This window comes from Hipposideros armiger, unplaced genomic scaffold (genome assembly GCF_001890085.2).
Source record: "Hipposideros armiger isolate ML-2016 unplaced genomic scaffold, ASM189008v1 scaffold_460, whole genome shotgun sequence".
NCBI lineage: Eukaryota > Metazoa > Chordata > Mammalia > Chiroptera > Hipposideridae > Hipposideros > Hipposideros armiger.
Window position 1 is genome coordinate 456,909 of NW_017731810.1, and position 12,952 is coordinate 469,860.

At 48.3% G+C, this 12,952-nt stretch overlaps 1 protein-coding gene across 1 annotated transcript in view; it reads right to left on the reverse strand.

Annotated features, from left to right (window-relative positions):
• Positions 1 to 4,580, reverse strand: part of ABCC1 (ATP binding cassette subfamily C member 1 (ABCC1 blood group)) — a 126,110-nt gene extending 121,530 nt beyond the window's left edge. Inside the window, exon 1 of the mRNA XM_019666077.1 lies at positions 4,461 to 4,580. Coding sequence (XP_019521622.1) covers positions 4,461 to 4,508 — 48 coding nt within the window. The 5' untranslated portion in view covers positions 4,509 to 4,580. The remainder of the gene's footprint in view (positions 1 to 4,460) is intronic.
• Positions 4,581 to 12,952: the final 8,372 nt, after the last annotated feature.

Genomic DNA, 12,952 nt, shown 5'->3' on the forward strand with positions numbered 1-12,952 from the left:
ACATTCTTCATTCAACAAATGTTTACTGAGCACCTACTATGTTCCAGGCACTGTTCTAGGTGCTGGGATTAAGGCCATAAACAAACACAGGCAAAAACCCTTGCCCCTGTGAAATTGCCCTTTTGGTGGTAGTTTACAAAGAATAAAAAATTAATTCATTCATTAGTTAATTAATATTTGGTGTATTAGATGGTAGTGCTATGGGTGAAAGGGCAGGGCCTATTGGGGTAAGGGGTGGGCTGCCTAAGGTGACACCTGAATAAGGGTTTAAAGCTGAAGGAGCATTCCAGGCAGGGGAAACGGCCAAAGCTGTTTCCTGAGGCAGGTTGATAGTCAGTGCAACTTGAGTGGAGTGAGACAGAAAGTAGCAAACAACAGGGTCAGACATGATGGGGCCCACCGCTGCCAGGCCTCATAAGCTCTCTAAGCCCTTTGGCTTTTATCCTGAGGAAAGTGGGGCTCCACTGCAGGGTTTTAAGCAGAAGGGGGACAGGATCCCTGTGGCTGCAAGGTTGAGATTAGACTGGAGGGGTCAAGGAGGGAAGTAGGGAGAACAGAGAGGAAGGGATGCTCAAATCCAGGAGTGAGCCCATAGCTGCAGACCAGAGCAGAGCGGTAGCAGGGAGGCTGTGAGAAGCAGGCAGGTTTAGAAACACGCTGAAGGAAGAGGCAACAGCATCTGCTGACAGATCAGACGTGGAATGGGAGGGAAAGAGGAGAGTCGAGGGTGATGCAGGCTATTGGCTGGAGCCTCTGAAGATGGGGCTGCCGATAACCAAGATGCAGAGGGCTAGGGGAGGAGGGTCCCAAGTTCTGTCTAGGACCTGGTAAGGTGGAGATATCAGTTCCTAAAAGTTGAGTGTACAAGTTGGGAGATGTTTCATCCACCACCATGGTCCAAAGGCACCCCAAGACCATCACAAAGGAGCTGGTCCAGGGCCCTCATTAGTCTCCGCCAAACAGGCCAGCTGTAGCTTCCTCCTGCAAGGCCCAAGGGCAACCCAGGAACCCTGAATTAGGCCTCACCCAGCCCTGACCTCTCAGAGGTTCCCCTTTTCTCCTCCCAAAGCCATTTACCTTGCTAACTTGGGCCCATCACACTCCCATTCTGGGCCTCAGATTCAAGCTGTGTGAAGTGGGGTGAGTGGGGGGAGGCCCAGTAGTTCCAGGGTCCCTTTCAGCTCTAACGATCCACAAGGAAGGGAGAGGTGGAGAACGAGAAGGGGGTTGGGGGGGCGGGGAAGGGGAAGGAGAGGAAGGCGAAGTGATGAGTCTGAAAACCAACAGATTATTTGGAGGACGGAGAAAATGTTGGCTTTTCATATAGTGTTGTAAAGCCAACCTTACCCCAAGAGGAATTTCTAACAGCTTCTAAGATAGTCCCCTTCTGGCGCCCCTTGGTGGCTAATTCAAATACTCAGCGGTTTATTGAGTGGGAGGATGGCTCAGAGTGTCTCTGTGGCAAACAGCACCAGACCACATAATGCCAGTAAGTTGAGAGTTCTAATCGGTGTCGACTGCTCACAATTACTGAGTGCTGACTGTATACCAAGAGGCCACCTTCTCAGCTCCTTGTCAAGGACTGGCTCGCTATTCACTTGGTACTGTGATCACCCCCATTTTCAACATGGGGAAACTGAGGTGGGGGGAAGTACTCCCCCAAGCTGCAGAGCCAGAATTCCAACCCAGGGAACGGGGGCACTTGCTCTGAACCACGGCACTGCTTACTGATTCGTTTCCTCTACTTTTCTACATTTTCCAAGTTTTCTACATTGGACATGCAACCTATTAATAAACAATTTAAAAAAATAATAATCAACTCGCAAGGAGAGGCCCAGGCTCATTATCCCATCATTCAAACATCAGCCACAGAACAGCCCCTCCTACCCCTACTCCAGGCAGCCCCAACTGTAAAAACCCAGCCAAGTGTGGTCAACTCAGCCCCTATTTTCCATTTAGATGACTAACTTTCTCTTTTTCACCCCAGAGCATTTGCCTGAGTGAAGGCAGTAAGTCAGTAGGACTCTCACCCTGGGCCGTTTCCACCCTCTGATTTTTCTGGAAATTCCCTGGATCTCAGAGGCAGGCACTGGCCCAGGAACAAACCCCTGATTTCTAAACATGACCTTGATCAGGGGCATGAGCGGGTGGCCCGATCCCATCCCCACCAGCTGAATAAAAAGTTGGGCCCGAAGGAGGGACAAGCAACTCAAAACACACAATTTCATCTTTGGGTTTTTTTCCCCTCAACTTCATCTTTGGAAAGAATGATAATAACCACTGCTCAACTCCAAGCAGGGCCCTAGCTGAGCCACATACAAGACGAACTCATTTGCTCTTCACAATAACCCTAGGAGGGTGGGACATTTTTGGCTCCTGCCCCCATGTGACAGATCAGGAAACCAAGGCACGGAGAAGCAAAGTGGCTTGCCCAAGGTCACCCAGTTATCTACCAGCTGCGAGGCCGGTCTGTCCTGGCCTTGAGCGTGCAGATCTAGAAAACACAGAAGCTATCTCTTTTCGGTTACATTGGGTTTCTTCTGCTGCCTGGAAGTTCTCATGCCCCAGCTGCACCCTCTCAAACTCTGGTTCCAGGGCACCTCCAGAAACTGGGGCACCCAGCAAGTCCAGGTGTCCAGAGGGAGGCACGTCTGCAAGGCCAAAGGCTGTGGGAACATGGAGGGCCTGGCACAGGTGAAGGTCAATCACCTGGCAATTTCTGTAGCAAGGACAAAGAAACCTAACTGGTTTGCCCAGGTGAGCGTCTTAGGCGAAATAAATGGAGGACACCCCGCAAACACCTTCAACTTTGGAAAACCTCACTGGTCATCCATCCAATACATCCTGATACAGAACCTAATGGATGGTCACATAGATTTCCCCTTCTGTGATTTAGAAGAAACAATACTCCAGAGTCCACAGCGACACCAGACCACTTGGATTCTTGCAGAAAACATCTTACTGCTATTACACTTGACACAGAGAGCAAGGACTCCACAGGTTTTCCTCACCGGTAAATAGTGCTGTTTTGCAAATGGCCTGCTCTCCAATCACTCCCAGACCCTGAACAGGCAGTTGTTTCCAGCCTTTGAGCAAATCTCTAACCCCACAGGCCTGAAAATGGGAGGGATACCAAGGTGAGTTTGGTTGTTCTACCGAAAGGTCTCCTCCCCACCCCCAAAAGAAAGCCTTCCCATGAGGCCCTGAAGGATGACTTTTTCAACACTCCAAATGCAGCCTGGAAGGAAAAAAGGACCACAAAACAGGACAAGAAGGTATTTTTGGATACTAATCACCAGCTGGAAGGAGCCAAGGGTGCTTCTCTCTCCTGATGCCTACACAAAAGTGGAGCAACGTTCGTGTCCAGATCTGCGTATTGTGTTGACGAATCATCAACATGGCCTAACACAGACCTGCCCTCCTGGAACAAAGGAGGAAATCGCATTAAAAGGAAGTTCAAGCCACAGACACTGGGATTTAAACCACAGGAAGCGGAGTCTGGAGACCCAGCCAGGCTCAGCACTGAACATTCAGAAGAAAACGTGCTGAGGTCAAAACAGGCGGGAGGGTCTCAGAGAGAGGAGCCTCCTATGACAGGCGTGAGGTGGCACGCGCCCACGGGGACCAGGGTCCCCGGCATCCTCAGCTGCACCCCAAACCTAACCCGAGGGTCAGGTGAGGCATGGCGGGGCTGAGCAGCCCTACCTTCTTTCCTGGCTGTTTCTCAAAATTCCCCAATTCTTCCTTCCTTCCTCCAAACTCCCCACAGAGTAATGAAGCCGAAAGAAAGTAAAAGACGACAAAAAGATGTCACCACAGAAGAGCAACGCGGATGCAAAACAGGTGGGGAGACGGCGAAGTTCAACCAGTCACTGGGAAGCCCCTTTCCACAGCCTGAGCCCCTCCCCAGCTCAGCCCTTTGATTACGGGGCGTTCTTTGTGAAAGGGGGGGGAACCCCAACCCACAAAGGATGGGACAACTTCACCGGAGAGACAAGCCCCTGTACCTCCCTCCATCTCTGGCGCCCTCCATCTCTGGCGTCCCCTTCGCTGGAAGGTTATTTTTAATGGGAGAGGGAACCCCAAAACCGGAAGGACCCTTCCTTTCAGCTCCCTCCCCCAGGCTCTGGCCCTTCACCTTTCCCCGCAAACCCCAGGGCTGGGCACATGCAAATCACCCCCCCCCTCCTTCCCCCGGAACTGAATTACCCAAGTTTTCCCTCATCTGCGGCACTCCCGAAGGAGCCGGCCGCCGGCGGGTGCGAAGCGGGACCCCCCCTCCCCCAGGCCGGCTGCAGAGCGGGGAACGTGGCGCTCTGGTCGGTAGCCGGTGCCCGGGGTCTGCGGGCCCATCCGCCCAGCCCGGCGCTTTCCCCGCGGGGCCACGGCGTCCCAGCCTGCCGGACGCCCTCCCGCCCTCCCACCGCCCCACGCGACCCGCGAGGCCGCCGAGCACGTACCCAGAAGGGGTCGGAGCCATCCGCGCTGCAGAAGCCCCGGAGCGCCATGCGGTCGGCGCGGGCACCGGCGGGGCCACCGGCAGGCGCGCAGCAGCGGGGCGGCGGGCAGACAGGCCCGGGTGCTGGCAGCGGCGACTAGAAGAGGCAGCCGGGAGGGGAACGCGGCCGCAAGGCCTCCTGATTGGCCGGCGCGTCACGGCGATGCGGCGGCCACGCCCCGCCCCGGCCACGCCCCGCCCCGGCGCCCGGCTTCCCTCGCAGCCCCACAGCTGGGGGCCCGGAGAACGCGCTGGTCCGCCGCCTGGCGGGATCCCCGGTGCCCAGCCCCACCCCCACCGGGGGCCCCCCGGGAGCTGCCGGGACCCCAGTGCCACCCCCCCTCAGGAGACCACGTTTCAAATCCTACCGTAACCACCGTGAGGACCACAGCATCGGTAATGATAACAACCGGGAGAAAAGAAGATGTCCTGAGTCCTCCATGAGCCTGCAGCGCGCCCGACTCCAGCCATGTCCTCCCTGGGTCCTCCGTGTTATGTAGGACTTCCTTTTCGTGAAGGAAGGAAACAAGGAGCCATCAGGTTGTCTTTTCCGGAGTCACCAGGCTAACCCAGCCAGTGACTGCTGAGCTGACACAGAAACAGGAGGTGGGCACATGAATCTGTTGGAGAAACTGAGGCTCAGACAGGTGAAGTGATCTGCCCGAGGTCACACAGCTGCCAAGTTGTGGGAGTGGGATTCGAACCACCGTCAGTCTGACGCCAGAGCACTCATGGCGCGAGGGCCCCCATCCCCATCTCAAACCGCTACGGTCCCCACAGGTGTACAAAGCACTTTGGTGTTTTCTCAACCCGCTTCGAGCAGAACCTCAGGAAGTCACCTGGTTGTTGATCCTCCTCTTAGTGATAAACTGAGGCCTCCACATGTAGTAATAATGAACAGGCATTCACAGTTATGGGGCTCCGTAAGGCTTTGCTCTTGACAATGAACATGAATTAACTTAGGTAATGCTCACAGCAACCCCATGAAGGAACTACTATTATTACCCCTACTTTGCAGTCGAGGAGACTGAGGCTCAGCGAGGCAGAGTATTTTGTCAGGGAGTATGTGGACAGTAAGTGGTTAAACCAGACTTTGAACCCAGGCAGGCTGGTTGGGAAGGGAGGAATCTGTAATGCTAACCATTTTGCTATAGTGCCTCGGATCTGTTTAATGCACAGGCAGCCAGTGACAGAGGAACTGGGGCTGGGGCCTGGGAGTCCAGGCTTTCACTGTGACAGCAGCAATGCCTTTCCTCTCCTCCTCTATCCCTCACCTGATGTGTAGTTTCCATCACACACACACACACACACACACACACACACACACACCAGTTTCACCAACTAAGACAGAAACCCTGGTTGGATTTGAGACACCACCCCCTCTCCCCCCGCCTCAAAAGGCCAGATGAGGGAGAGGCATAGGATTGTTTCCTATGATTTTTCTTACTGACCCAGGTTTCCCTCAGGGTGAGTGAATTTTTCAGGGATAATTAATTACTTTCAGGTGATAATGCTCCTTGTACTATTGCTTTGACATTTATATTGGGTTGTCAGAAAAGTCATGACGTATTTTTCTATATTTTTTGTTGCAAAAATGCATCATGACTTTTCCAACAACCCAATATAGTCAACAGATACTTATTGAGCATCTACTATATACCAGGTCTTGCTAAGAACAAGACAAAGCTGCTGCTCCTATGGAGCTTAAACTGTTGGGGTTTCTTGTGGGTTTTTTAAGTATTTTTTTCATGGTAGGGGAACAAGTTAATCAAATAATCACATAAAGAGGGCCGGCCGAGTGGCACGATGGTTAAGAACTGGCTTGGGACGCCAGAGGGCCCCGGTTCGGATCCCACATATGAGGGCCAGTGACACTGCCCTCTACAACTAAGATGCTGAACAACAGCTCAGCCTGGAGCTGGGCAGCCATGAATCGCCGGCGACGGCAGAGGCTGCAGCCCCTGTGGCAGTGGGTTGCCATGGGCTGCCGTGTGTAGCCAGCAGCCAGTGTGAGCGGCCGTCCAGAAGCCGGTGACTGATCTGCCTCGCCCGGGAAGAGCGCAATGATGGTGCCAACTTGGGCCAGTGAAGCAACGTCCTCCACAACTAGACTGAAGAACAAAAGACGACAGCAACTTGTCTGTTCCCCTTCGCCCAATTCCCCAGTGCTGTTCCCATCCCCCAATTCCCCAATAAAAATCTTTAAAAAAAAATCACATAAAGAAAAGGATATGTACAGCTGTGATAAAAGCTAAGAAGAAAAAGGAGTAAGAGGTCCTAAAAGGGTCCTGGAGTAGAAGTCAGGGAAGGCTTCCTGGAGGAGGAAGCCTTTGAGATGAGATACAAGTGATGAGACTAGTTTTATGAGGCCTGGGTTGTGTTCTAGGCTGAAGAAAGCAGCTTATGGAAAAGCCATGAAGCAAGATGGAGATCCTTGGAAGAACCTGAAGACAATATGGGTGACAGGAACCCAGAGAGAGAAGCAGAAGAGATCAGAAGGGGCCAGAGCATGAAGGATCTTGTTGGCCAATGGAGGGATTTCAGCTTGGCCCTAAGAGCAATGAGGAGGCCCATGGTAGGTTCTAAGCAGGATGCGAGACAGGGTCAGATTTCTTTCCATTCTTATCCAAGCTCATTATTCATTCATTCTTTCAACAGATATTTACTGAGCAAGCATATGGAAAGGTGCTCAGCATCATTAACTATCAGGGCAATGCAAATAAAACCCCAGGGACATACCATTACATACCCATCAGAATGACTGAAATGAAATGCCAAGATGGGGAACAACTGAAACTCTCACTCTGTTAGTGGACGCATAAATTGGTTCAACTGCTTTGGGAACCGCTCTGGCAATTTCTCCCAAAGCGAATCATACAACAATACAGTGACACAGCAATTCCACTCCTTCCCAAGAGAACGGCATGCTTATGCCCATCAAAATACATCTGCAAAAAATGTTCAGGGCAGCTTTACTCAAAAGAGCCCAAAACTAGAGATGACCTAAAAATGCCTATCAGTAGCCGAAAGGATGAATAAATCGTGGCACACGATAGATGACTACCCAGCAACTTTTTTTAAAGGATCGAATTGTTGACACATGCAACAATGCGGAGGTATCCCACAAAATATCATAAGGAACAAAAGAAGCTAGATACAAAGGTACATGTTTCATAATCCCATTTAAATAATATTCAAGAACAGACAATATTAATGGATGTTGATTGAAGTCAAAATAACGGTCACATCTTTTTTTGGGGGGGGGTATGATTAGGAAGGGGTACGAGAGAGCCTGCTGGGGAGCTGGAAATGTCCTGCAACTTGATCTGGTGGTAGCTACATGGTTTTTAGACAGGAACACACACACATTTTAAAATTCATTGAGCCTTTTCAGCATATATTATTTTGTACTCTATTTTCTTATTGGGTCTATTGATTTGATATACTTGTATTCCTTTCATAAGTATTTAAAATTTTTTTATATATACGTAGCTCTATGTGCCATAATTTTAAATAAATGCACAAATGTGAAGCACAAACAAAATAAAAAAAAGTAAAATTCACTCAGCTGGATGCTTAAGGTTGCAATATACTTTATAAAAGTCATGCCTTTTATGGAAAATTAAAATAGATAACAAATAAAATATTTACTGGGGCTGACCATGTGCCAGACACGCAATTAGGGGCTATAGACACAGCAGTGGACAAAGCAAAGATCACTGTCCCCATGAGAAGGAAGCAGAGGTTAGACCAAACAAATGAGTATATCTTTTTCCAGAAGCAAACACTGAGGGTTTGAGGGATGAGGTAAATTATCCAAGATCCCACAGCTGGGATGTGGCAGAGACGAGACCCAGCCCTGCTTTTAATCATCAAGCCCTCCCTGAGCTCCCCTTTCTCTCCAAGCCCCTTCCTCTAAGCCCATCTGTGGCTCTACTACAAAAAGGGACAACCTCCAACCAAGCAGCTCTGGGACCTGGGCCAAACCCACCCAAATAACAAACAAAATGATTGTTGATAAAAATGCAGGATGCGAGTTGCAAGCATCAGTCACATTGGTAAAGGTTACCTGATTAAGTAAATCACATAGACAAGGATGCCAGAGATATCTTTCTTATTTTTGCCTATTATCATAGCACCCTGATCCTGTTTGTGTTTGCAGTACTTATCAATCTTTCTAATCACTTCATTATTTATTTGCTCCATATAGGCCTCCCCAGCCAGACTGGAAGCTTCCAGAAACTACTGCTGTCTCTCACCTTTACTGCCACCCCAGCGTCCTTCCTAGTCTCCCCGTCTCTGTCCCTCCCCACTGCAATCGGACAGAGCTGTACACAACAGCCAGAGGGGTCCTATTAAATCAAGAAAGCTACACCCCTGCAAACGGCTCTCATTGTGTTTAGTACAAGATCTAGCAACCCCATTTCTGGGTATACACCCACAAGAAGTGATAGCAGGGACTTGAACAAATATTTGCAAACTCATCTTCGTAGCAGCATTATTCACAGTAGCCAAGAGGTGGAAGCAACCCAAGTGTCCACTGGCAGATGAATAGATAAACCAAATGTGATCTATCCATACAATGGAATATTATTCAGCCTTAAAAGGGAAAGAAGTTTTGACACATGCCACGACAAGGGTGAATCTTGAAGACATTATGTTCAGTGAAATAAGTCACAAAGGACACATATTGTATGAGTCCACTTATATGAGGTTCCTACAGTAAACAAATTTGTAGAGACTGAAGTAGAATAGAACGGTGGTTGCCATGGGTTGAGGGGAGGGGAGAAATGGGCAGTTGGTGTTTAATGGGTACAGAGTTTCAGTTTGGGAAGATGAAAATGTTCTGGATGGAAAGCTCTAGAGGATTCACAGGGAAGAGCCTCTATAGTTTCAGAAAAGCAACACAGGTGATTTTGCAGAATACAGTGACGAAATAAAATGGAATCACTATAGTCAAGCTGCCAAATTCCTAGAACCAAGTAGGTTGAGGCCTAAGGAAACGACTCTATTCTTGTTTGAACTAGCCAGAGGACTTAAAGTGCTGACCTTTCCAGATCTGCGTCAATACCCGGATACACATCAGACCTCCAGGTAACCCTGTGATTCCCTCCTGAAGGACTGAGAAAAGAATGTTCACGTGTGCAGACGGCCTGACATCCAGTATCCAGACCATCGGTCATCCAGAGGATGACCAATCCAGAGACTAAAAACACAGGACTGATTCTTCTCAAGAATGTACTGTTTACTGTAAGAACTCTTAGCTTGTCTTCTTTGGAACACTCTGGGTATTGCCTAGTTGGGTTGCCAGTTTGCAGACCCTAAGACCCTTGAATAGATCTTTATCATTCATTTCTAGCCAAAGCCTCCAGACTCTTGTTGAGGTCATTCAACAGTTTGCAATTCTTTGTTTCAACCCCACCAAAAATAGTAACAGGGAGTGCTTACTGAGTATGCATGCTGTGCCTGGTACTGTGAGTGTGGCCTCACTCCATGCCCAACACAACGCTGTGAGTTAGGGACTACGATTAGGCTCACAGAGGTCAAAGTCTCGTTCAAGATCGCATAGCCGGGGCTGGCTTGGGATGCCAGAGGGCCCCGGTTCGGATCCCACATATAAGGACCAGTGACACTGCCCTCCACAGCTAAGATGCTCAACAACAGCTCAACCTGGAGCTGGGCTGCCGTGAGTCGCTGCAGATGGTGTAGGCTGCAGCCTCTGTGGCAGTGGGTTGCCATGGGCTACCGTGTGTGGTCAGCAGCCAGCGTGAGCGGCCGTCCAGAAGCCGGCGACTGATCTGCCTCGCCCAGGAAGAGCGCAATGATGGTGCCAACTTGGGCCAGTGAAGCAACGTCCTCCACAACTAGACCGAAGAACAAAACGATAGCAACTTGTCTGTTCCCCTTCCCCCAATTCCCCAATAAAAATATTTTTTTAAAAAAAAGATTGCATAGCCGGTGGGTGGCACATGCAAGGACAGGGTTTTTGTTTTTATTTTTGTTCAACTTTTCATTGCTAGTACTTTCCAACATAAAGAAAAAGAGAAAGAACTATACATTAACCACAGATGTGCTCACCGCCCAGCTTCAATAATTACCATTTTGCCATCCTCCTCATCTTGACCTATACATGTAACAGGTATGAATTCACTTTGTTGTAGCCATTTCAATGTAATTAGACTTCATGACAAGTTACCCCCAAGTATTTCGGGAAGTACCTCTAAAAGATAATGACATTCACTTACATAACCTGAATCCCAGTGTCCCACCTATCAAAATTCTCTAATATCATCTAATACCCAATTCATATTCAAATTTCCCCAATTTCCCCAAAATGTCATTTTTTAAAAGCTGATGTTTTCAAGGGACCTGAATAGAAAAGGTCATCAGGAAGAAACCTGTAATCGACAAATCCTGGTTTATTCACTCATTGTGAAGAGGGAGAGCAAATTATGGGATGCCTTACAAAACGAAGGAAAAAATCAGGTTATGATAGGATTTAGGGAAGGGTCAAGTTTAGGTGAAATATACAAGAAACTGGGGTTTGATAAGCTCAAAGCAAAGCAGGGCTGTGAGTACAGGGGTTAATATCTGCCTGAAACTACAGAGTTAAGTAAACGTGGACCCTTGCGTTCAGAAAGCCCTTATCTGAAGCTCTGTGTTTGGGTTGGAAATCAAGGCAGCTTCCCAGTCTCCAGGTGACTTAGCTTTTGCAGGTGAGAAAAAAGATATTTCATTTGCACTGACATAATTTCAAGCTGCACATTTTCTCACCATCTATGATATTAGAAAACAAAGTTTCTCAGTGACTAAGAAAGTGATGGTTGCTTCGAAAAGGAGGTCACTGTGGCACTTTATAGCTGCAGAGCGTCCTTGGAAGAAATATTGTGCCCTGGTACCTCTCCAGCCAGCTTTATCTGTGTCTGTTATCCCAGCCTGAAGAATGGCCGGACTGAGTTTTTACTCTCTCAGTCTGATCCAATTTTCACATTCTCACAATTCAGGATCATTCATTGTATTTAGTTGTTTTGTCTTTCAAGAGTCTTAATCTAGAATAGCCCACCATAAATTTTTTTTGTATGTGTGATATTGTCTTGTTGAAGCCAATTATGCTGTAGGATTTCTTCTTTTGTTTCTTCATTGGCACGGTTTAATTTGTTCTTCTGTCCCCTGTATTTTCTGTAAACTTTAGATCTGTCTAAAGGCCCGTTGGATACACATTAGCAAACATTCTTCCCGGAATAGATGTTCTTGGCAAGGACAGTTTGAAGAGGCTCTGTTTCCACATTGACTGAACCCATCTAACCCAGCCTTAGATATTTAACCAAGAGAAGTGAAAATGGACATCCACGCAAAGACTTGCACTTGGAAGAGATTAGCAGTGTGACTGATAATAGCCCCCAAACTGGAAGGACCCAAATTTCCATCAATAGGTGAATGAGAAACACATCAGAGTATCTCCATGCAATGACTACTGCTCGGCAATAAAAAGAAACTACACCTCACACCCATATCAGAATCATTATGCTGAGTGAAAGGAGCCACATGCAAAGGGCCACATACAGTATATAGTGACAGACAGCAGACCAGTGGCTGCCTGGAACTGGGGGTGAAGGGGGATTGACTGCAAAGGGTCATGAAGGAATTTTCTGGAAAGACAAATTTTCTTTCTACGTGTTTTTTTGTTTTTTGTTTTTGTTTTTTAATTGGGAAACAGTGTGTTTTTCCAGGACCCATCAGCTCCAAGTCAAGTAGTTGTTTCAATCTAGTTGTGGAGGGCGTGGGGATCGAACCGGCAACCTTGGTGTTGTGAGCACTGCACTCTAGTCAACTGAGCTAACCAGCTACCCCCTGTTTCTACGTGTTGAATGTGGTGATTACACAGGCATGCACATTTGTCGGAACTCCTCAAAGCAGGTATACTTTAAATGTGTGCATTTTATTATATCAAGTGAGATCTCAAAAGAAGAGAAAGGGGGAGAGAATCTGTTTAGAGCTCAGTTTCTGTGTATTCTCTCTCCTAAAACGGACTTGCCCAAGGAAGTGCTTGAAGTCCAAGGTGTTCCTTCCTTCACCATGGTCCCTCCTCCAGTTCACAAATGTAAGGCAATACGTCCCACGCATTGCCAAACCTGCGAAGGTGTTGTTTGTGAAACCCTGGATGCCAAAGGCATAGTGTGAAGTAATGGCTCGGAAAGAGAATGACCCTGAGGACTGACTAGCAAATCCTTTTGCATGTTGGATGGTTTCCAATTTGCTTTCAACTTGAAGGAGGCCCTGCATGGCGCTCGTCAGGTGATTGATCTGTACAAATAATTTCTGATAATGGCTCAGAATGTGATATGTGGCAAATTACAGGGGAATTCAAACACCACACGGGAGTCTAAACACACATGACCTTGAGTGACGTAGCTGTAACCAAATTTCCATTCCAGCGTCCTGTTTATATGAAAA